This window comes from Sinocyclocheilus rhinocerous, unplaced genomic scaffold, assembly GCF_001515625.1.
Source record: "Sinocyclocheilus rhinocerous isolate Xijiao unplaced genomic scaffold, SAMN03320098_v1.1 scaffold548, whole genome shotgun sequence".
Classification (NCBI taxonomy): domain Eukaryota; kingdom Metazoa; phylum Chordata; class Actinopteri; order Cypriniformes; family Cyprinidae; genus Sinocyclocheilus; species Sinocyclocheilus rhinocerous.
Window position 1 is genome coordinate 19,257 of NW_015664702.1, and position 24,098 is coordinate 43,354.

General features: G+C 33.8%; 2 protein-coding genes across 3 annotated transcripts in view; both read left to right on the forward strand.

Annotated features, from left to right (window-relative positions):
* The window catches only part of LOC107730403 (T-cell surface antigen CD2-like), a 10,486-nt gene extending 4,757 nt beyond the window's left edge, over positions 1-5,729 (forward strand). The window contains exons 3-6 of one of the 2 annotated variants that reach the window (XM_016541245.1): positions 886-1,020; positions 1,124-1,363; positions 2,708-2,875; positions 4,119-5,729. In XM_016541245.1, coding sequence (XP_016396731.1) covers positions 886-1,020; positions 1,124-1,363; positions 2,708-2,875; positions 4,119-4,396 — 821 coding nt within the window. In that variant the 3' untranslated portion in view covers positions 4,397-5,729. The remainder of the gene's footprint in view (positions 1-885; positions 1,021-1,123; positions 1,364-2,707; positions 2,876-4,118) is intronic. The other variant, XM_016541246.1, reaches the window with a different exon arrangement.
* Positions 5,730-8,585: 2,856 nt separating this feature from the next.
* The window catches only part of ptgfrnb (prostaglandin F2 receptor inhibitor b), a 37,679-nt gene continuing 22,166 nt past the window's right edge, over positions 8,586-24,098 (forward strand). Inside the window, exons 1-4 of the mRNA XM_016541238.1 lie at positions 8,586-8,696; positions 11,849-12,214; positions 17,897-18,304; positions 21,069-21,428. Of these exons, the coding sequence (XP_016396724.1) occupies positions 8,654-8,696; positions 11,849-12,214; positions 17,897-18,304; positions 21,069-21,428 (1,177 nt within the window). The 5' untranslated portion in view covers positions 8,586-8,653. The remainder of the gene's footprint in view (positions 8,697-11,848; positions 12,215-17,896; positions 18,305-21,068; positions 21,429-24,098) is intronic.

The window sequence follows — 24,098 nt, forward strand, 5'->3', positions numbered from 1 at the left end:
GTAAATATACTTCGTTACTGTCCACCTCTGCGCTTATCTAATAAGTTTAGTCTGTGTGTGAAGACTGTGTGCAAATCCGTGAATGAATGTTCCGAAGTGAAGTAAACTTTAACTGATTTCCCTGTGCTCAGGGAGTAGGGCACAATAAACACTGTAATGGAACCCTGTCAATCAGAACACATCATGCATGGAGCTCTCTTCTAATCTGATCTGAATCAGGTGTGTTAAGTAAGAGAGACATGCAAAATAATCAGAGCAGTGATTTCTAATGTAAGTGTTTAAGTTTAAGAACTGGCAAAAGTGGCAATACTTCGCAATGGCTGAAAACGTCACAATGTGCATACTATCCATCCTAAATTCTATGTGATATTAGTAATTTTCAATACTATTTAGGGCAGATAGGGTGGCTAGTATGCACATTGGGACGCAGGGATTGTCAAGCTTTATAGCAGCCAAACAGGAAAAGATCGTAGCGGGAGCAGTAAACAGTCAGTACTCAGGAGAGGGCTCCCTCTGCTGGTGTGGTGTTGCAGAGGTCAGTAATGGCAGAATACAATAGTTTTGTCTAAGGTTAGTGACTAAACAGAAATTGACTTTTAAAAAGAAACCCACCCTGAGAAATATTAATTCTCTATAATGTTTATTCCTCATAGTAAACCACATATGAGTGCATGCATCCTGTTGAGATTTATTAAATGCTACAGTAATATCATATTACTACAGTCTTAAAGACATGCAAAAAAGAGCAACTAGAGGGAACGTCCTGCACCATCCAGCTGCAGAAAAAAAGAAACAAAGAAACACCTAGTGAGATAAGATGGATCAATCTCTCTAGTGGTGACTTCATTCACAGGAGCAATGGGACGATCAGGACAAGCACAACAGGTCTAAAAATGGAAGATGATGGATCATTAACATTTGAAAGTGTTAGTCTGAAGAACACCGGCAAATATACATACACTGTTTTTAATGCTGACGGTACACAGATTGGTGCTGGAGAAAAGGAAATTATCGTTTATGGTAAGAGGACAAATATTCATATGCTTTCACCATAATAACAAAATAAGAGTGTATATTTCTACAGTAATTCCAGTAGAAGTTAACCACCATGTTTCTGTCACAGCAACGGCTCCTAAACCTATTGTGAAGATCGACTGCAAAGGTGCTGACGTTACACTCACCTGTGACATTAGAGACCGTACAGATCTGACTGTCTCCTGGTATAAAGAAGACAATATCATCCAGACTGAAAAAAACACAAAACTGCTCTTGACATCTGCTCAAATACAGGAGAATAAACTGTACTCATGCAGTGTAAGCAATCCTGTCAGCAGTAAGCAAAGTGACAGCGTTACAGTATCATGTAAGTCTTTTTGTTTTCACCAAGTTCTCATGTTATTTCACATGCTTTGCATTAATTATTATTATATATTTTTAAATGCTTGTGTTTTATTCTGTCTTAAAGACATTTAAATCATGATTTTTCAGGGTTTTGAACAGACCTGACCTTAAATACTGATGTTAAAAATTTAGAGGTCTTGCTCTAGCAGAATTAATGGTCTATCCAATGATTGTATGACTTTGAATGATTTTACATTTGTTTCATGAAATACGCACTTGTTTTTTGTCTGGTCGTTTCCTGTTTTTACCGTTGACTTACAATCACGAAACAATGACCAAAAAAACAACAGTATTTTCTAACACGTTGATACAGAATGATGTTAAACGGTGTACTAACTGAAGATATCTCAACGTATTTTACCAGTCAAAAAGTTTGTACACATTTATTCACTGTAAAAAAAAAAAAAATATATATATATATATATGCAATTAGCTATCACAACTTAATTTCGCATTAGAACAACTCACCTGGATTAAAGTTGTTGAGATAACTCAAATATACAGCTTGTTACTTAATAGAGCTTCAGATTTCAAGTTGAATAACATTTAAATTTACTTTAAGTTGAGGCAAAAAATTTTCAGTGTTTTTTTTTTTTGTTGTTGCTTTATTCCACATCAAAGCCGTCAAAACTATGAAAAAACACAAATGTTTGTCTGGGAGTTATTAAGTGACTAAAAAAGTTAAGATTGCAAAATAAATAGGCTTATTAACTTTCAAAAGGAAGAAGAAAACAATTTCTCGTTGTTCATGTCAAAGGTCAAGTGTCCATGTATTTGAGTTTGCCATCATGCCTGACATTCCCTTGTCTTTGCAAGGGACAAGAAATTGCAAAGAACATTAAAATACATCCCAGAATACATTAAAAATGGTTTGTTTGGTACTGTATTGAGTCATACTGTAGATTCCAGCCCTCAATCAACTCCATGAGGAGCATCTTGGAAAGTATTTTAAACATTTATTGAGGAACACAGATGCTGCAAACTTATTGATGCATTTACGTCATTCACCAGTAGTCAATACAATGAAATGTATACATGATGCACACAGTTATATTTGCCTACAAAACGAATTCCAATCATTTAAACAGAAGCTTTTAAATCAAAAGATTAAGATAATTAGGAGTGTGTCCAAAGGCTTGACTTATATTGTGCATTTTAAGGATCATCTCGTGATTGAACATTGAACATGGGCCTGTACAGTATTATGCATGATGCAGTTCTTAGGATTTTAAATTGCTTAAAATAGAGTTTTTTTTTTTTTAATGATCCACTTGTTTGTTACTGATTTCATGACATTTGCTTACAGGTACAGGTACTACAGGTGAAGGCTCAGGTCCTCGTAAACTCTTTGGCTTTGATTTATGGATCATGGTGAGCATTTTAGCAGGTGGAGGAGCCCTTCTGCTGCTGCTGATATGTGTTCTTATCATCTGTGCATGTCGAAGCTGTAAAAAACAAAAGAAGCACGAACAAGGTAAGAGACGCCTTCATCGCCTCTGAAATCATGCATTGAGCATTTGTATTTTCAACAAAAAGGAAACAGATCAAATTATGAAGCTGTCAATGTTCTTGTTGAGCTTTAATCTGTGTTTTAAATGCCAAATCTTAAATATAGTCATAGAAATAAAAATATAGATTACTGAATGAAATTATGACGATATCTTCATTGTGTTTATTCATTGTACTTAAGTTTAAAACAGGAACGCAAAGCCTTTTACCACAGTTTCCCGTAGTGTCAGGTTAGAGGTTCTATTACATGATAATATACTGAAACCTAAACACATTTCATGTGTATTTATTATTTTTTATTTTTTTGGACTATGTTAAGCCACTGTTAGATAATGCATTTGCCAAATCTCTTTGTTTAGGTGGCACCAGACAGATCTAGAAACAAGATATAACAAGTTCCGCTAAATATCCTGTATACAGACGTTTTTATGTGGTTTTCTGAAGCATTAAAAAGAACAATCAGCACTAAAGGTTTTCTAAGAATCCACACAATCAGCACTTTACAGGTTTTATAAGAATCCCCTTAAAAAATAAGTAGAATAGCGTATAAGTGCTATATATTATCCAATATATCACCAAGGCTGATATTGATTGTGTAGAATTTGCATTACTTGGTCTTTATTTGAGAAAATATAATTGCAGCACACAAACTTAAAAGATCACCAAGTGCACCGCTGCCTACCGTGTTTACTTGGTTTCTTGTTTTTACCTTGAAAAAAACACTAGAAGAGGATTACACAATCAAGAAGTTGCTATCTAAAGATAAATCTGGTTATTTTGCAAGATTACTTTTTCATCAAGTTCAAATAATTTATTCCGATAGATTCCTTTTCCAATTATTTTATTTCGAATTATTTCGAATTTAGAAGATACATATTATGGAAATTAATCTAAATTTAATTGCAGTATGTGTTGTTTATATATGTTACTGCAGATACATCACACATTTACATTTATATTTATTCACTGAGCAGATGCAAGACATTGTTCAGATTAGTACAAGATAGAAAGGGAGGGATTAATTTGTATTTTTTTTTTTTTTTAGGATGTAGTCAATATACATATTGCAGTATGTGTTTCTATAAATAGTGTGATATCATATATATCAGTCATCAGCCACAATACTGGTATCAGAAAATATAATAAAATTGCACATAACAGATTTACTTCACAGTCTTAAAAAAATCTTTGTCTTTGATATTTTCCAGATGAAGATGAGCTCAGGCTGAGGGTTTTTCAAGATGAAGCTCATACCGGTACAGCCAGATCCAAACACACTGCTAGGGGGCAACCGGCGCCCCCCATCCCGCAAGAAGACACATCTCCACAAACCCCAACTCAAACCCAGACTCAGCCCAAAGCCCAGACCCGCGGTCGACCTCCACCACCGCCTGAGGACGATGAGGAAAATCCTCCTCCCTTACCTCGGCCGAGGAATAAACAACACCGCAAGAGACATGAAGAGCCGTACCGACCAATGGAATGAGATGCTTGTATGTTCACTGAACGACAGTAACTCAGGGCCTTAATGGAATCATTTTCATAAGCCATACTGGGATGCTAAGAGTGTCATTTAAGAAATAGCATGGTAAAAATGAAATTTGGTCATGTACTCACCCTCATGTTCTTCCAAACTAGTATTGTTTTCTTTATTTTCTTCAAACACCAAAGGAGGTCTTAGGCAGAATGCCAAAGCGGTTCTTGTCCATACAGGGAAAAGAGATGGTGATTTATACTTAAGCCTCATAAACCATAGTCCTTAAGATCTAAGTCTTCTGAGGACAATTTATGTAATGATTTACAACGCAAAATATTGACAATGAAAAGATACACTTTTTTTTTTTTTTTTTGCTTTGAAATCAAGAAAACGTACATAACGAGCAAGTGCATCTTCCAAACAGTGTTTTGCCTTAGTCTAGATCACTGTAAGCCTCTAATAATTATTTATATTGTTAAAGTTTTCGGGGCGGATTTCCAGGGAACCTGCATACTTTCCTCATTACTCTATCTGTTTACATCATATTCGTAAATAAAGGAAAGCAATCAGAAGTCAGAATATTACTATATTAATAAGTGGATGTAGCTTGAAGAAGTAACAACTGAATACTGAACCAAAAAGCAAAAAGGGAAAGCTAAAGTATCTGTAATAAAACACGAATCAATATACTTTACATAGTAGTTACTACTTTGATCTGTTTGTTATGGAAGCCCATTTCCGCCACTGAATAAAAAAATTTAAAAGGAAACTGCGACTTTTTTTCTCGCAATTCTGAATGACACAATCAGCCGAAGCACAACTCAAGAGATCAAAACAATGTTACTCCGCGAGTAACGTCAGCCGCTAGCGTTGTCTAGCTTTCAAATAATAGAATACAGTGAATAACGACTTAAATTTAAGTCTGCTTGCGAGGTGAACATGAGTATATGATGATTTTCAGATGAATTATTCTTCAGGTGCACTAAGTAGCCTATTTTCTCTCAGGTCTTATTTGTGTCTTTAAACATCTAAAATAAGAGACGTCTTGATCATTATACTGGCACACCTGTAGATGTAAATGCATTGTGTTTTTATTTATTAACTCAACAGTTATGCGATTTTAACATTAGAGTTTAGAATTCCGCTTATGTTAAATGAACCAACTTCTTTCCTAGTCTGTATTAACACACTGATGTAAATATATTTGGGTTGTCACTTTTTAGAGGTACAATTAACTTAGTGCACCTTTAAGTAGAAAACAAAAGTGTCTATGAGCTGAATGAAACAGTATTTTATAGAGTAATTTTTCCTTTTGTGTGTGTGTGTGTGTTTTCTGAGACCATAAAAGTGAAAAATAAAGACATTTATATATTTCAATGTTTGTGCACCTATAAATAATTTCAAATATTTTTCAGTTCAAAGTTTTCGGTTCATTCTTTTGCATTACTTCCCCATTAAGGTCTTCTCAGAACACATTTTAGACTATAAAAGAGACAATAGGTGTGAATGTGTTCTTTCATTTTGACAATACTCTCAATTGCACAGAATCATGCAAATGCAAAGCATGCTTCTGTAATGCAAAACACGCTTCATTTCTTGTGCTCTGTGGTGACGTTTTCTCACTAAAAATCGACATCTAACTAGCAAGTGTGAAGGCCTCAGGGATGTGGTTAACTGCATATCATTTCACCCACTGACATGTCAGCTTTTTCTTGTATTGTTTGCTGTTTTCCTGTGCGTGGGAGATGATGAGATGATATGGCCTCCGAAGGCTGCACTTAAGACAAAACATCAACTTGTTTCCCTAAATATTTTGAACTATTATTAATTCCATTCATGCTGTGAAAATAGGCTTCCATAGCTTGTACTTGGTGGTAAAAATTAATAATAGAAATGAGCAATAGCATAATGGGGTCCAGTCATGTGGTAAACTGAGATTTTTTTCTAAGGCATTTGTTCTTTTAACACTCAATAAAAGTATATATTATCCTACATGCGTGCATGCATAAATATTGAACATATATACATATTTAGAATATTTGCTTTATATTTCAACATCCTGCTGTGTTGTGCTAAATGTGCAAAACATGGTTTGGGCTGTAATGTCGAACATAAGTATAAATGCAAAGATTTAAAAGTCTTTAAAAGATAAATCTTCAGAACTTTTAATCTTTGCATAAATGCATTTAGACTTGTTGGCATTTTACTTCTGTTCAACTTCACAGCCCAAACTATGTTAAAATAGCTGGAAGACCGAATGCATTATAATTGGTTTATATAATATATATATATTAAAGTCAGAAAATGTGGTGATGTGCATCATGACACTTTTTTCCAATTAATCATAAGATCTTTTTCCACAGTTGTGATCGGTTGAGAAGTGTGTGCTAATCTTGGTTTGGGTCAGAAATTTGTCATCATGGAAATAAGAGACGCTTTAATCTCATTTGAGGCCAGTAAGCACACCATGCGAGTTCGTCTGAAAGGCTCCCATCACTAACATGACATGCGTTTCTATATGTAGGTGTTTCCTGTTTTTGGCTGTCCACACAGGAAGTGGCTAAAATAAGTGATTATCACGTTCTTAGATACATCAGAAGCACGAATACAAAGCAGTTGGGGACAACTAATGAAGAAAAAAATAATAACTTTGTACATGCATCAAAGATTAATACATTTGGGTTGCATGCTTCATTATGTGTAGTAACTAATCAGTACTATAATTATTAAACAAGAAACAGATTTAAACACTGTTTGAGGTACTAAACACAAAGTGTGTTGCAAAGGCCTTTAATGTTTAATAAAAAGACTGTTTTCTTCCCTTACAATCAGCACTGAAACGATTTTATACTGTGTTCTTGACCGAAACGCTGCAGTTTATTATATTTGATGTACAGTAAGCAGAAGGAAATTCGGCATTGATTAAAAGTGTATTCTCACTTCTCTATTTTTATTTTGAACTGAAACCACACAGACCTAGGCTATACCATGATAGTGGCACATCAACACTGACTTTTGCTAATAAAGATGCACCACAAACTCAATTAACTGAGTATTGACTCAAGATTGCAGTGTAATAATCAAATTAGCCATTTAAGCCAATATAAAGCAGTGCAGTGGTTTAAGACTGACAACCAGGAGGTTATTGGTTCAAACCCACCAAGAAGTGAGTCATAAAGAGTGATGTCAGTGTCACTACAGTTTCCCTGAAGGCTACTTAAAGTCACTTACTTCATGTCATGAATGCAGGTTATGCAACTGTTTCTCAACACTAGATGGCATAAGAGATTTATGCGCCTCTGATCTGCTGCTGGGAGAATTTTAACTCGATTTAAAAGTCATTTTGCTACTAAAAAGATTACAGTTATGATTCTAGAATGGAGCTGAAACTCATCATAGATCTAAATTACAATAATGCAGAACTGTTATAAATATTTAGGCTATCTATCTATCTATCTATATTTTTATTTATTTATTTGTTTGTTTATTGTCATTTTTAAATGAAGTTCAACTCTATCTATCTATCTATCTATCTATCTGTCTGTCTATCTATCTATCTATCTATCTATCTATCTATCTGTCTGTCTGTCTGTCTGTCTATCTATCTTTATATTTATTTGTTTGTTTGTTTATTGTCATTTTTAAATGAAGTTAAAATCTATCTAGCTATCTATCTGTCTGTCTGTCTGTCTGTCTGTCTGTCTGTCTGTCTGTCTATCTTTATATTTATTTGTTTGTTTGTTTATTGTCATTTTTAAATGAAGTTAAAATCTATCTATCTATCTATCTATCTATCTACCTTTTTATTTATTTGTTTGTTTATTGTCATTTTTAAATGAAGTTAAACTATCTATCTATCTATCTATCTGTCTGTCTGTCTGTCTGTCTCTCTATCTATCTATCTGTCTGTCTGAATATCTATCTATCTATCTATCTATCTGTTCTCTCTGTCTGTCTATCTATCTGTCTGTCTGTCTGTCTGTCTGTCTGTCTGTGGCGCAGAGTGTGTGACGCTCCTCCAGTCTCTCGCAGGGAATCCCGCTTCACTTCCGTCACTCGGTAGGTTCGGTAGTTAAACCTCCGCGAGCGCGAATCAATCACGCGTCCGTCACTCGTCTCCCGCTCGCGCTCAAACGGAGCGCGTGACGTCACCGCAGCGAGGGGCTCCGGTTCTCAGGTGTATCCCGGTCCTGTCTGTCTCTCCGGCGGTCGCTCGGTCTTCGGCTCGTACCGGGAATAACGCGGCGGACCGCGCGTCTCAGCGACATGGGAAAGACTCGAGCGCTGCTCCTGCTGTACGCCGCTGTCGGTGAGTTTCCTGCGGGAAAAACTCGGCTACAAATGTAGCAAAGAAATGACAAACCCTCCGCGAACGGCGTGAGTCTGTTGTATTGACAAGTAACAGCGTTCCTGTCAGAAACATCAAAGTGTTTCGCCAGGTGACCTAAAATGTGTTTCACGTGGTGACATCTGAATGAGCTGCTTTTCTTTCTGTCAAAATATGATTTACTATGAACCTGATTGCATAAGATTATAGTGATTGCACTTTTTACAGCGTTAACCATTGCTGCTTTGCACGCTTAATGAGATCTTATTTAACCTCTCAATCATTATAGAATTATTCTGCCGTAATTTCTTCTTATTATTAGATTTGCATAATCAAAATTTACAGTAAATACCTCAAAGGAAGTAAAGTGTATGCATATTTAAGTATAGTTTATATTTGCATGCTAAATTAACAATAACTATAACCATTATAGGACTAATCTGCCTTGAATTCGGACTATTTTTAATTTTGCATTGTCAAAATTTAAAGTACCTCAAAAGGCATATTATATGATCTCTAAATCATTATAGAATTGTTCTGCCTTGATTTCGTACTATTATCAGATTTGCATGGTCAAAGTTTAATTTAAATACCTAAAACAAAGTATAGGATTTGTGGTTTAGATTTGCATATTAATTGAGATCTAACCTCAGCTGTGAATCACAATAGAATTGTTCTGCCCTGATTTTCTTGAATGTTTATATTTGTGCTGTAAAGTTTATTGTAGCTCACATAATGCAAATTATAGCATTTTCATATAAAATGTGAATTTTGTGTATGTAAAATGTGAATGTAGTTTTCTAACTAATCCTCTTATTATTCTTATAAAATGTTGTTGATTTATTACGGTTTTAGCATAGTCAAATATACTGTAGTCTACTGAAATTGAAGACTTAAATAATATTAAATAATTGATATAAATGACACGCAATGACAAAAATGTCAAGTTGGTTATTTTAGTATCATTATAGTTTTTAGTTTGAATTTTTTTCATTTTTATATTTTCCTTTTTAATTAAAAATTTTGTTTTTGAAATAAATGTAGTTTTTTTTTAAATAAAGTTATTTTTATAATCTTATTTCAATTTTAAAAAAATGTTTTTAACTAATTTTATTTTTTAACTAAACTAAAATGAGAACTGGTGCTTTGGGAACTAGTGGAAATAAAACAAGTGTTTTTTTTTTTAGATGTTTCTATATTATTTTATTTTAGTTAAAGTTTATTTATTTCAAGTCACAGAAATGTTTTATTAATGGCTTTAGTTTTAATTTTAGTGTTAGTCAGCTAATAACCCTGCACTATGACATGAATGACATGTAAACTTATACTCTTCAAAATAATTGTTGTATTTTGAATCAAAAAGGGTTCCACAGCCTTCGTAAGTTCCTCAAATAACATTTTATTCACTAGTTCTGTAGAAAACCTTCAAAACACTGATCTAAAGAACCTGTAAAGAACCACCATGAGCTTTGAATCTTCAAAGAGCCATATAGTTGGTTTTTAAAAGCAATTATTTTTACAGGAACGTGGCATAAAGTATCTGCTTTGCATATTACATGAGACCTAAATAAACCTCTAAATTATTATAGAAATGTCTTGATTAAAAGTTTCAGATTTACATAGTCAAAACATATAGTGTCTACATTAAAATGTTGTTGGTACAGTAGCATTTTCAATTCACGAGTTTGTACAGTGTGAGATGCTGACATGTCTGGGTTTTATGCATGCATGTATTTGCATATGCATATTCTCATATGCGCCTGTGCACATAAACAAACTTCAAACCAGACCAGAATATATCACCTCTCCTCCGTTTTCTTGCTATTCTGTATTCATTTATCACAGACCGGTCTGTTAAACACTCCTGTATCGACTTCAAAGCTAAAAAAAAATTAAGAATTTTTGATTTTCCAACGCTGACAAGATTCCCAATGGACTTGATTTACTTGAAATATAGTGCAAAAGAGAATAAATGAGTATATGGTGAAAATAACAATGCTTTAAAGCACACATTTCTCCTGTGTCTTCCCCAGTTTTGAAGTTGCTCAGTAGGCGCCTACAGCCGAAAGCGTGTCAGTGTGTGTTACAGGAGCTTTCCTGTAAGAAAGGAATATTTTAGGATAGTCTTTTTTCGTTTAGTGTCATTTGCAAGTCTAGTGGGGTGAGAGTGACAGAGTTATCATTAGCATGGTGCTTCATTTGCATTTGTGGTCTTTTTTTTTATGAAAGTGCTGCATGCTTTGAAGATAATCCTCATAATCCCATTGTAAAGTGCCATATGCCAAACCATAGTCAGCACCTGTGTGCTTATGACACCAGGAATCAGGTTCAATATTCAGATGTTGTGGTAAAGTTATGTCACATAATTAGTGATGCTTCCTCACTTTTCACCATCCAGTCAATTTCAGATGCACTGATAACATGTGAATCAGAGATGCCCAAACTTGACTTTTAGTTCATATTATATATCTGTTTTTTATATATATATTATTGTAATTTATGTAATTATATTGTATATAATTTTTAATTTAGTTTGAACTTTTTTGGTTTTATTTGTGCATTGAAATCTTCAAAACAATGTAAGTGAATCTATTTGTTTAGTTGTTTTAAAATTGTATACGTTTAGTACATTAATTTAATAATAATTTAAATTAATGTAAATTAAGTTAATTTAACTTTAAAGTAATGTTAAATTAATATTAATTAATTTAACACATTAATTTAAGATGTACTTTTGGCCCACCACAGCCTTCAGTTAAGTCTTTTTTTTTGTTTTTGCCCTTTTTTTTTAAAAGTTTGGGCACCTCTAAATTAACCGGATCTAAATTAACTGGTTTTATTCATGTCACAATTAATATTGAATGTAGATAGATAGAATACATTAGAATGCACCTAAATACATTAATTTATCCCAAAAAAGTGTTTATGGGTTAAATCAGGTAGAAATAGCTTTTTAAGTTAACAATTGCAGGTTACCACTTTTTATCGTGTATATAAAAAATCATAATAAACCAAAATATAAAAGTTAAATGTTCTGTTTTATACGGAAATCCAGACATTAAATGGTCTGCCTTTGAAAGTAACTACAAAATAATTAGCGATCAATAAAGCAGTGTTGTGTTTGTGTTTTACAGCTCTATGCCACTGCAGGTCGGTGACGGTGTCCTGGGGCCCCCTGCTCCGGGTCGAGGGCCAGCCGCTGTCCATTCGCTGTGATGTATCGGAGTATGAGGGCCCGAGGGAACAGGACTTTGAATGGACAGTAACACGAGGAACAGAAACCATCAAAGTGATCTCGACGTTTGATGATCGTTTCACAGACCGCTCTCTTCAGGACCGCATACGGAGCGGCGACATCAGTGTGTCACGACTAGCGGATAACGCCGTTGAGCTGAGAATTCAAGAGGCTCGAGTTAGTGACAGCGCCACCTACCGCTGCAGTACTCCGAGCACAGACTCGGTCATCAGTGGAAACTATAATGCAGACGTCCAGCTGCAAGGTCAGTATGTGTTGTTTTACATGGTAGAAAGTCACCTGGCGTGACTTGAGGTTTAATATGAGATAATGCAACTAAGTATTGTTTCCCAAGGTATTGAATCCACATTCGAGACAGAAAGACTAGACCGCAAACAGTGTATATTTCAGGGTGTTTACATCTTTTTCAACTCGAAATGGAATAAAAACTTTTTATTCGCTTTGGACGTTCATTTACATGACTGTGAAAATGGGTTTCAAAGTGCAAGTTTTTGAAAATGATATCATTATTGTCTACGTGTGAACTAGTAAAACACAAATTTGTGAAAATGGTGGTGTCATAAGTGCGCATGTGAAACTTCAGAAACGCAAAGAAAAAACGTTTCTGTTTTCAGTACATCATTGTCATGTAAACGTGCCCTCAGTATCATTGAGATGCTATTGTAGTTTTTATTAATATTTTGAATTATTTTGTATTTTTATATTTTGTTATTTCAATTTTAGTTAAAGTTTTAGTAATTTTGTTGTGTTTTTATCACTTTTAGTAGTTTTTTGATTTAAGGATGTCTATTATATTATATTATATTATATTATATTATATTATATTATATTTATATTTATTTATTTATTACAGTTTGTTTATTTTAAAAATTCTACAAATATTCTAATACATATATATCAATATATATATATATATATATACACACACACACACACACACATAACATATCTAATAATTCTTAAATCAAGTTATATTTACTTAATCAATCAAATTACTTAATATTACTTAATATAAAACCTTGTTTTCGGGAAAAATCATCAAAATTAAGTGAGTTGATTTATAAAACAAGTAAAAAATTCATGTCAGTGGACAAGAAAAATTAACTTAATCAAAGGGAAAGCAAGATTATTTTTCTGACCCCACTGGCAGATACTTTTTCTTATTTTAAGCATAAACTCACTTGACTACATTTTTTCAGTAAACAAGACAAGTCATGTTGCGTCTCAAGAAAATGTATCTTTAGCTAAAAATGTTTAGATATTTGTACTGGGAAACAAGACAAAAATTCTGAGTAAAAAAATTATTTTCTGCAGTGTAAAAACAACACTTCAACAATGAAAGCAGGAAAAGTGTGTTAAATACAAACACATATTTTAAAAAAATCATTATTAGTAAGAGTTGGGCATGCAGTGCAATGCATTAATTATAGCTTATGTGTGACGTGTTTAAAAGCACTAAACTGTTCAGTGTTTTTGTCTGTGAACAAGCCTAAACTCTGAACGCCAGCAGCGTTCATTATGCAAAATTCACTGGGTTAATGATATTATCATTATCTTTAGTTCATGAGCACTGACTGAACATGTTGAAAATTAGAGTAATCGCTGCAGATTTGTGTAAGAACCCACAGGACATGTAAAACATCTCAATTGTTTCTCCTGACAGCAATGATATTAAATGCATGTTTCTTCTAAATAAGACCCCAGTAGCAAGAAGTCTCTTCTGCTCACCAAGCTGCATTTATTTGATCAAAACTTCAGTAAAAAATTATGAAATATTATTACAATTCCAAATAACTGTTTTCTAAGTGATTATATGTTAAAATGTAATTTATTGCTATAAATAAAACCTGAATTTTCAGCATCGTTGCTCCAGTCTTCAGTGTCACATGATCTTCAGAAATCATTCTAATATGCTGATTTGCTGCTCAAGAAACATTTCTGATTATTATCAATGTTGAAAACAGTTGAAAAATTATTTCAAATGCATTAAAAAAAATCTTAATTATTCCAAGCTTTTGACCGTATTTTATCAAAAACAAAACTGATCCATTTATGCAACAACTGAGAAATAATACTGACACCAACATAAAATCTGGTTGGAACAGAAGTTCTCCTGTTCCCTCTGAGGGTAATCAGTATTAGAAATATTTAAAGATTGTATACTGATCTGCAGAAAGTCTGTGTAATGATGTTGACTTCATGTAACACAGCTCATTACAGCATTTCTTAGGTTTGTTGGGTTTGTCTTCACATTTCCGCTGTAGATGAACAGCGTTCCTGCGCGGCACACAAGCTCAATCTACACTCTAAAAGATGCTGGCTTATTTTTTCCTGCGCGGCACACAAGCTCAATCTACACTCTAAAATATGCTGGCTTAATTTTTCTTCCCAACCGCTGAGTTGAGCTTGTTGGGTCGTATTTTCCAGTGTTGGGTAGTTTTTCTGTTACCCAGCCGTTGGGTTAGTGGTTCGGTCAACCTCACTGACAGCAGAAACTACACCCCACCCCCTCCGACCCAACCACCCAGCTGCTGATTACACTTGAATTAAAGTGTTACTTTTAAATGTCACACTTTTCATTTCTAAAATGCTTGTTAAGCAAGTTTAAATGTATGGAATATTGTAAACTATGCTGTGTATTCATTGAAATTCATCGTATTCTTGCTGTATTCTGTTTGTGATTTCTAATTTCCAAACCAGTCAGCAATATAGTAATGTTTAAACAATTGTTGAATCTATCCACCCATCCATCCTTCATCTATCTATCTATCTATCCATCCATCCATCCATCCGTCCGTCCGTCTATCCATCCGTCCATCCATCCATTCGTCCATCTATCTATCCATCCATCCATCCATCCATCCATCCATCCATCCATCCATCCGTCCTCCCATCCATCCATCCATCCATCCTCCATCAATCCATCATTCTTCTATTCATCTATTGTTCTATCCATTTACCATTCTACCATCCATCCATCGGTTTATCCATCCATCCATCCCTCTATTGGTTTATCCATCCATCCTTTTATTGGTTTATCCATCCATCCATCCATCCATCCATCCATCCATCGTTCTATCCATCTATCATTCTACCATCCATCCATTCTTCTTTTGTTCTATCCAACTATTGTTCTTTCATCCACCCATCCATCCAGTGTTTTATTGTTTTATCTAATGAAAATTTACAATTCAGTAGTGTTTAAAAAGCATCCTATGAATACGCAGCATGAGCAGAGCTGGAGTCTAGACAACTTGGAAATTTGTTTTGATCGGTTGAACGTGTTTTGGTCACTACATCATACTTCAGTTTGTGTTATTTCATACTTTTGATGACTTTACTATGATTCTTGAATGTGAAAAACAGTCATAATAAAGATAGAGTAGGTGTGTCTGAATGGCTGTTCCATGTTTTGCTCTGTTTTCTGGCCTGAGTTTCGTGGCAAGATCTCATTTCCTCGGCTGGACATCTTCACAAATACATCTACCGGGTTATGTAACAGCCAGTCACCCTGAGACTTTAGGAAAGACCTCGTCCGCACAGTCCTCGCTGTGATGTAACCACGTGGCCACAGGTATCTCATTCAATAAATGAAAAGTATATGTATATATACCAAACGTTGCTTCATGTCACGCATTGGCATTTAAGAATAAAATGAAAAGGAAAGAATGACACATCAAAAGCCAAATGGTCCCAGTATCCCAGACCGCTGTGTTATATTACACTCGGTCAGATCATCTGGTGCTGATATTTAGATGGGCATGATGCTTCATAGGGAAAAAATTTTGACGTTTTTATTTAATAATCAAAAACTTTCTGACTACAAATGTTCTAGACGTTCACTCCTGGCATTGGAATGAGAGTAGACGTTCCATCCATCCATCCATCCATCCATCCATCCATCCATCCATCCATCCATCCATCCATCCATCCATCCATCCATCCATCCATCCATCCATCCATCCATCCATCCATCCATCCATCCGTCCTTCCATCCATCCATCCATTCGTCCATCTATCTATCTATCCATCTATCCATCCATCCATTCCTCCATCCATCCATTCGTCCATCTATCTATCTATCTATCCATCCTTCCATCCATCCATCCATCCATCCATCTATTCGCCTATCAAATCGTCCATCCGTCTATCTATCTCTGTATCCATCCATGCACTAACAATGGAAGATTATGTGACAAGAGAAAAACACACACCTTTTTGAAAGTCTTAACTCAAGACTTTAGATGTGTTAACATGAGACTAGTGAGTTTAGTCCATTTACTAATCAAGTGCACTAGATATATACAGTTAGAATTATAGATTATAGAAGTGTTTTTGTGCTGGTCATTTTGTACTGCAGTCTCTTTCCTTTGGGCCGGTGGCTCATAGTTGATTGTAACAGAGCAAGTAAAGACTTTTGAATGCATTTAGAGAGTTTACTACTTTGATTGCATCAGTTGAGTTCACCTCTGATGGTCAAACTCGTCGATCTGGTTCTGTCACTGGTGCATGACGTTCATGATCAGACCCGGCAGACACAAAGTCTGCTTTTATTGTGTCAGACTAACATTGATTCTTTTCAGTAATGCTCTGTGTTTTGTTTCACTTTTATGTGCGTCTATATATAATCTAAGTCCACTGGTTGGATGACGATGTACAATGGCATTTCCTGCCATATTATTACTGTAATTCATTGACAGTAAGGTGTGTTAAAGCAAACACATGCCATTTTTATTCTTCATGTCTGTGTCATTCAGTAATAATTATTGGTTGCATTTGAATTAGAATTTACCTGTATTTTTTGCATGTAAAACTTTACCAGCTTATTTATAATTAAGGAGAGGAAAGTAAAAAAGTGAAGTGCAGTAGTAAAATAAAGTGCAATATCTAACAACAGAGAGACAAGAGACAAACTTGTGTACTGAAAATCCAAATGTCATGTTGAGTAGACTTTCCCTAATTTTTTAAGCTAAAGAAACAAAAATGATAAATGTGCTTCTTTGAAATACTAATGTCGTGATCTAATTTAAAGTAGGATTTTCATTGTCTGATACTGATAGAGCAGACTGACAAATAATACTTCAAAGAAATAATACTTTTATTCATCAATGATGCAGTAAACTGATCAAAATTGACAGTAACAATGTGTAACAAAAATGTTACAAAAGATTTCTATTTCAAATAAATGCTGTTCTTTTTAATTGTCCATTCAAAAGAATCCTGAAAAAAATTAATCACAGTTTCCACAAAAATATTGGGCAGCACAACTGTTTTCAACATTGATAATAATCAGAAATGTTTCTTGTGCAGCAAATCAGCATATTAGAATGATTTCTGAAGATCATGTGACACTGAAGACTGGAGTAATGATGCTGAAAATTCAGCTGCGCATCACAGGAATTACATTTTACAATATATTCACATAGAAAACAGCTATTTTTAATTGTAATAACGTTTCATAATATTTCTCCTTTTTTCTGTATTTTTCTGTACTTGGTGAGCAGAAGAGACTTCTTTCAAAAATATTTAAAATATTTACTGACCCCAAACTTTTAAACGGTAGTGTACATAAAATGATACTATTTCAGTATTTTCAGATTGTGCAAAATAATGTGAAAATGCTTAGTATACTGAAAAATAATTTCAGTTTTCACTCTGAAATTGCTAGTAAATTTCACAAATAATTACACAGAATCTAACACATTGAATTAAATGTGAAATTTTGAAGTAGATAAACTGAAATAGTATTTTATTGTAAAACATACTGCAATAAAAAATGACAGATTATTTATTGGCTTTTGGGAGATTTTGGATGCTACACAAATTTCCAGTCAACAGATAAATCAACCTGGCCGATATATCGGTTTATCGGTGTGTTAGTGCTTGTACCTCTTCTCTAAAACTCTTCTTTTCTCATCTATTTCAGTTGTTCCCAACAGTCTGATTGTTGCTCCCGATGCCCCAAACCCTGTGGTTCGTGAGGGCGGATCCGTCAGACTCCTGTGCAACGTCTCCCGCAACTTCATGGAGGGAATTTACCTGTCTCTTACCTGGTCAGTCAAGAAGGGCTCATCTCTGCTGGAGGACCTGCTGACCTTTGGTCCAGATTTGGGCGTGACGGTTGGTGACGACTACACGCTGCGCTACACAGATGGCGGGATGCGGCTAGAAATGGGAAACGGCGTCTCGCACAGTCTCGTGCTCTCCGGAGCGACACCGGCCGATCAGGGCATGTACGTGTGCACAGCCAGACTGTGGACGAGAGAGCAGGGAGCCTGGAACCGCATTCAGGAGAAGACCGTGGAGATGGGAGAAGTGACTGTCACCCCTACAGGTTAGTAACTCTCTAGAACAACACGATAAAAATAGCCCATAGCACAACAGAATAAAGCCACAACACAGTGGAATTAAAATATATTAGTAGAAATGATGTAAGATTCACTTATGTTAATTTGCATTTTTCATATTTTAAGAAATTTTTAGGAGAATTTTAGAGAAACCGTCACACTCAAATTCTGCCATTTGCATAGATGATGCATCTAGATGCATCTATACTATTTATAGTATTAATTCAGATTTAGAATTGGCTACTACTTTTTTATATTTTTTTGTATTCACCTTAGTTTGTGCTTGAGTTTTTAATTATGTAAATTAAATTATTCAATTAAATTATACATTTCATTAGTTTAATTATGTAAATTTCATTATGCATTCAATTACATTATAAATGAAAATGTTTGTGTATATTATGCAAATTAAATTATGGATTAAATTAAATGATAAAATATTTGTTTTTTAATTGTACATGCAATAAAATGAAATTAGTTTTTGCTTTTAAATTGTGTAAATTAAATAATGCATTCATTGAAATTAAATCATAAATTTTTTTTTTAAATAATGCATTAAATCAAATTAAATTATATTAGTTTGTTTTAATGTGTAAATTAAGTTATGCATTATATTTTAATTGTATAAATTATGCATTCTTTGAAATTAAATGATGAATTATAAATTATATTAGTTTTTTTTATTTTTATAAATAATATAATTTAAAATATCCATTCAATGAATTTAAATGACAAATTATTTTGCATTAAATGAAATTAAATTATATTAGTTTTTTTCAATTATGCATTCAGTGAAATTAAATTATGAATTTTAAATTGTATTTTTTATGTAAAAAAAATATGCATTAAATGTAATTTAAATTATGTAAAAAACATTTTGAAATTATATTAGTTTTTTTCAATTATGCATTCAGTGAAATTAAATTATGAATTTTAAATTGTGTTTTTTATGTAAAAAAAATATGCATTAAATGTAAAAAAAAAAAAAAAGTATGCATTTTATACATTAAGTTTCTTGCTAAAGTCTTGAAAAGCAAACGTCAATTAAAGGAAAAGTGAATCTATTGAAAATTCTGACATGCACATTTTTTGAGTGAGCTATTCCTTTAATTCTCTTCCATTATGGCTTTATACTGTTGTGTATTTGCTTAATATTGTCAGTTTCATCAGTTTAGTTGTGTTGTGCCCTCCTGGGAAACTGTCATGATCATGATGCCATGAAATAATCCAATTTGCTCGGATAAAAGTACTTACGATGAATCATTGTTATGCAATTCGCTCGGATGATCTTTAAACAACAATTGTGATCAAATGAATAAATAAGTTGCATTTGGAGGAAAAAGAGAATGAAAGAGATTTGATTATGGTTGTTGAAGTCATGCAGCTCCTCCCTCGAGAAGAGTAGATATGCTCTTTTGACCGGTTTGATCTTGTTTAACGTCTTCAGACCTTTCTCACAAACCAGGCTGTTTGAATTCTCGTTGCCAGTGAAATTCCTGCCTGGTTACCATATATACTGTCAATGTTACTGCAGAGTTTTAATTAAAATCGGGAAGACTGCGGGTGTCTGGAGAACCATCCAGCAGACATTACACAAACACAAACTCTCAGAGTCTTTGTGTTGTTTGAGATTGTAACTAGAAGATGTTCAGAGAATATAAAGCACAGAAGCAGTCTGTGTCGTCTAACGTGATGTGCTGAATATCACTGAGCCCCAGGAGAAACGATTGAGAGTTTGCTTTGAGAAATTAAAGGAATAGTTCAACCGTAAATGACAATTCAGGCATCATTTGCTTACTTCTGTTATGGCAAACCTGGAATAAGTAGCTTTTTTCTGTGGAAAACAAAAGGAGAAATTCAGCAGAATGTTCATGCTGCTCTTTTCCGTATAATAAAAGTATATTTTATTATTTTATTTATAATTTTGTTATGTGCTTTTACTGTTTTTATACTATTATAGTATTTATAAATATTTTAAATTAGCGTTAATGCTTTGCATTTTAATTTTAGTTTGTTTTAGTAATTTTATTATGTGCTTTTATTTTCATACTATTATATTATTTATTCATATTTTGAATTAGCTTTTATTTTTTTCTCTTCCATTTCAATTTTAGTTTAAGTTTTAATGTTATGTTCTTTTGTAATTTTTGTTCGTTTTTTAGCTTTGTTTTTATTTCAGTTTTAGTCATTTTAGTAACATTTTCCTGCAAAGTTTAGAATTGATTTTAAAATAGCTGTTTTTGTGTACAAGGCTTTATCTGGTCTTGCACCAAAATACATTAGTGACCTTCTGATTCCTTACTCTCCTCAAAGAGCACTTAGGTCTAGTAAACTCAAATCTTATTTGTTTTCTCTGGCTTTAGGTTAGTTTAAGGGTTTTGATGTCAAATTGTTCTGATTCTATTTTTTAAGTGTTTATTTTTCATATGATGCATGTTTCCTTTTAATGCTTTTTATATGCTTTTAAATGTGCCATAGAAATACGTTTTGACTTGACTTGAACTTTATTTCAATTAGTTGCCAAGGCAGCATTAAATCTACTATTTGTATTATATTTTATTTTCAGCTTTAATTCATTTAATGAAAATGATTAACAGTTTTAGTGGTTTGGACCGACATGAGGTTGCAAATGCATCACTGTTACTCTTACCGTATGTGTTTATTTAGTTTGCATCATTAAGATCTGAATAATTTCAGTTCCATCTCTAATACTTGCATATTGTCTGCTTTTCTTTCTCTTTAAATCATCAGCGAGCTCCCTCAGCGTCCAGGTTCAGGACGACAGCACACTGTCCACAGGCGAGACGCTGCTCCTCACCTGCTGGGTTTCTGCCGAAGCCTCGGTGGATCTGGAGGTGGCGTGGCTGATGAACGGCACGCGAGTTCTGGCCCGTCTGAGTCGTGACGGCGTGCTGACCAATGCGTCTGATGCGGTGGATGTGAGGCGGCTGGGAAAGTGGGATTTCCAGCTCAAGGTTCATGGTGTGGAGCTGTCTGATGCAGGACTCTATGCGTGTAAAGCGAGTGCGTGGGTTCAGCGCGACGGTGGACGATGGGACCGGGCCGCGGAGAAGATTTCGGACCCCGTACGCGTTCACGTTATTAAGCAAAGTAAGTACGTTGCTTAACTTTCATCTGAGTGTCTGAAGTATCATTCATAATATCATGACTCTTAACATAAACACCCCGCAGTGTCTCACGTTTTGTGGCAAAGTGTGACATTTCGAGAAAATGCCATCTGAAGCTCTTTAGAGCTGCATATAAATGCGTTCTGCTTCCCTCATCCATAAAATATTAATTTGATGTTGATTATTTGGTATTTCAATTACATTAAAAGCATGATATGCCATTTATATTAGGGCACTGGAAAATATCTTCCAAGCGATGGCCTTGGGTTTTCTATTAGAAGATGATTCGCAGATCACGTTTTATCAGACTAATGTGGATGAGGCATCTCTTAGTATCAGTTAAGACTGGATAATATAGCTAAAATAATCATTTTAAAGCTGCATATATCTATATTTATGTATTCACTGTAAAATGACTTAAAACTAAATAAATTCAAGGAACTATTTAGTTATTGCTGGCAAGATATTTTATTTAAAGGGGTCATATGATGCTTTTTTAAAGATCATTATTTTGTGTATTTGCAAGATATCTTAATTTCAATAGAAGAAACGTTCTACAATATACTGGCAGTGCTCCAGACTAAAATTAATTTAAAATAAAACAAAAAAAGTAACAAGCGTTCAGAAAGAAAAAAAAAGCATTACAATATTTAATACAAACCAAAAAGAATTAAAACAGCATGAAATATTAAAAGAAACACAAAGTAGGTGAACTACTGGCATTTCCAGAATGGCAAAATAGCTAGATTAGCAGTGCCAGGTTTGAGATTAATAGGTTTCGATATACGTTTTGAATGCTTGTTTGTAAAAACAAAAAGTTTTATGTTAACTTAAGATAAAATGATTAAAAACATTTTTGGTAATAATACCTTGAAACTAAGTGAAATAAGTTTATGTTGAAGCATTAAAATTACTCATCGGAAATAAATAAAAACTAATAATAATTATTATTTAATTAAACTAAACTGAAATAAAGCTAAAACAGAAATAAACCTAAATAAAAACTATAATATAATATAATATAATATAATAATTAATGGAAACTCGAGAAATATTGCCTTTGCACTAACTGAAATAAATTAAGTTTAATATACATTACAATAATTACTAAAACTGAAATAAAGATAAATAGAAACTTGTAAAAAAATAAAAAATAAAATACCAGTAAAAATGGCAAAAGCACATAACAAAATAAAAAACATAAATTAAAATGAGAAGTTTTGCATTGGCAAATAACTGGAAAAAGTTAAAAAAATTAATCAAGTCTATAAAAAACATTGAAAAAATACACAGCAAAATGAACAAAAATCGAAATGAAAACTGAAATGAAAAATAAAAATAAAATCTAATTCAAAATATTAGTAATACTATAATCATTTAAAAATAATAAAAAAAGTAAAAAAAATTTTTTTATAAATTAATGAATTTAAATAAATAAAAATACATTTAAAATAACATCGCTTGATGCCAGATTTTTCTATGTAATCTAGATATAATCTAGTGTCATGCTGTTTTCTGACAAACTATTTTCTATTGTCCTCATTTGTAAGTCGCTTTGGATAAAAGCATCTGCTAAACGATTAAATGTAAATGTAACAGGATGAAGAAGTGCACAGATCAAATGCTGTTTATTTCCTTACTTTCCAAGCATTTTCCTTTAGTGCAAGGAAAGATCCTTTTACAGATTTCCTACAGAAAAAAAGCAACGTTTGGGATGGCATACAGGGTTTCAATATTTAATGCAGGAAATTCCCACCAGCACTGTAGACCAACAACTTTCTGAACCATAAAAAAAGACTCAGAAAACATCACGTATTGTCTGTGACTTCCTGAAGTGGCCTGGGTCGTGTTTTCAAGGCCAGATGTGACGATAAACGTCTTTTTAAATATACATCTGGAATCTAGATGGTCTATAGTCTCTCTAGAGCACAACAGCAGGTTTTCACAAGTTTAAATCTATAAAGAAGATTTGCAGGACTCTTGACTTTGGCGGACGGCATTAAAATAATAATTTGTTTTTGCTGGTGGAGGTTTATTTGTAAAACTAGAGCCAATGAAGACATTGAGTGTGTGCGGTAAATCAACACCCACTCACTCACAAACTTACACAACCTCTTTAACCTGCGTTAATTGAATGTTATTATTGGTTTCCAGTATCCCAGCTCCACCCCACTGCGCTCTACAGTCACGTCACTTAACGTTAAAGAGAATCTCGTTGTGTTAGAGCCACTTTCGTTTCCGCAGAACAGCCTTGAATGTGTTGGCTCTCGTTCGTTAAAAACGCGGTTTCAGGAAACGGGTTTCTCCTGCCAGAAAACACCTGACCTGTGCAACTGCTAATGTCTGAACTTGACAACGTGTTTTTGTGTGTGACGCCTGAAAGTATTGTTTTTCCCTCCTTTGTTTTCTCACTTCCTTCGCTTTGGATGCTTTGAGACGCTCCTGATCCAAATCTGTTCAAAAAGTAGGCAGCATGATTACGCTGATGGATCTATTCCCTCAAACTGGGAGCATCACATATACATAACTGTTCAAAAGTTATGTAATGTTTTTTATAAGAAATCTCTTACTCACCACATGCTTATTATAGTTAGGAAGCATTTTTGTTACTTGAAATAAAATAAACATTATATATATATATATATATATACAC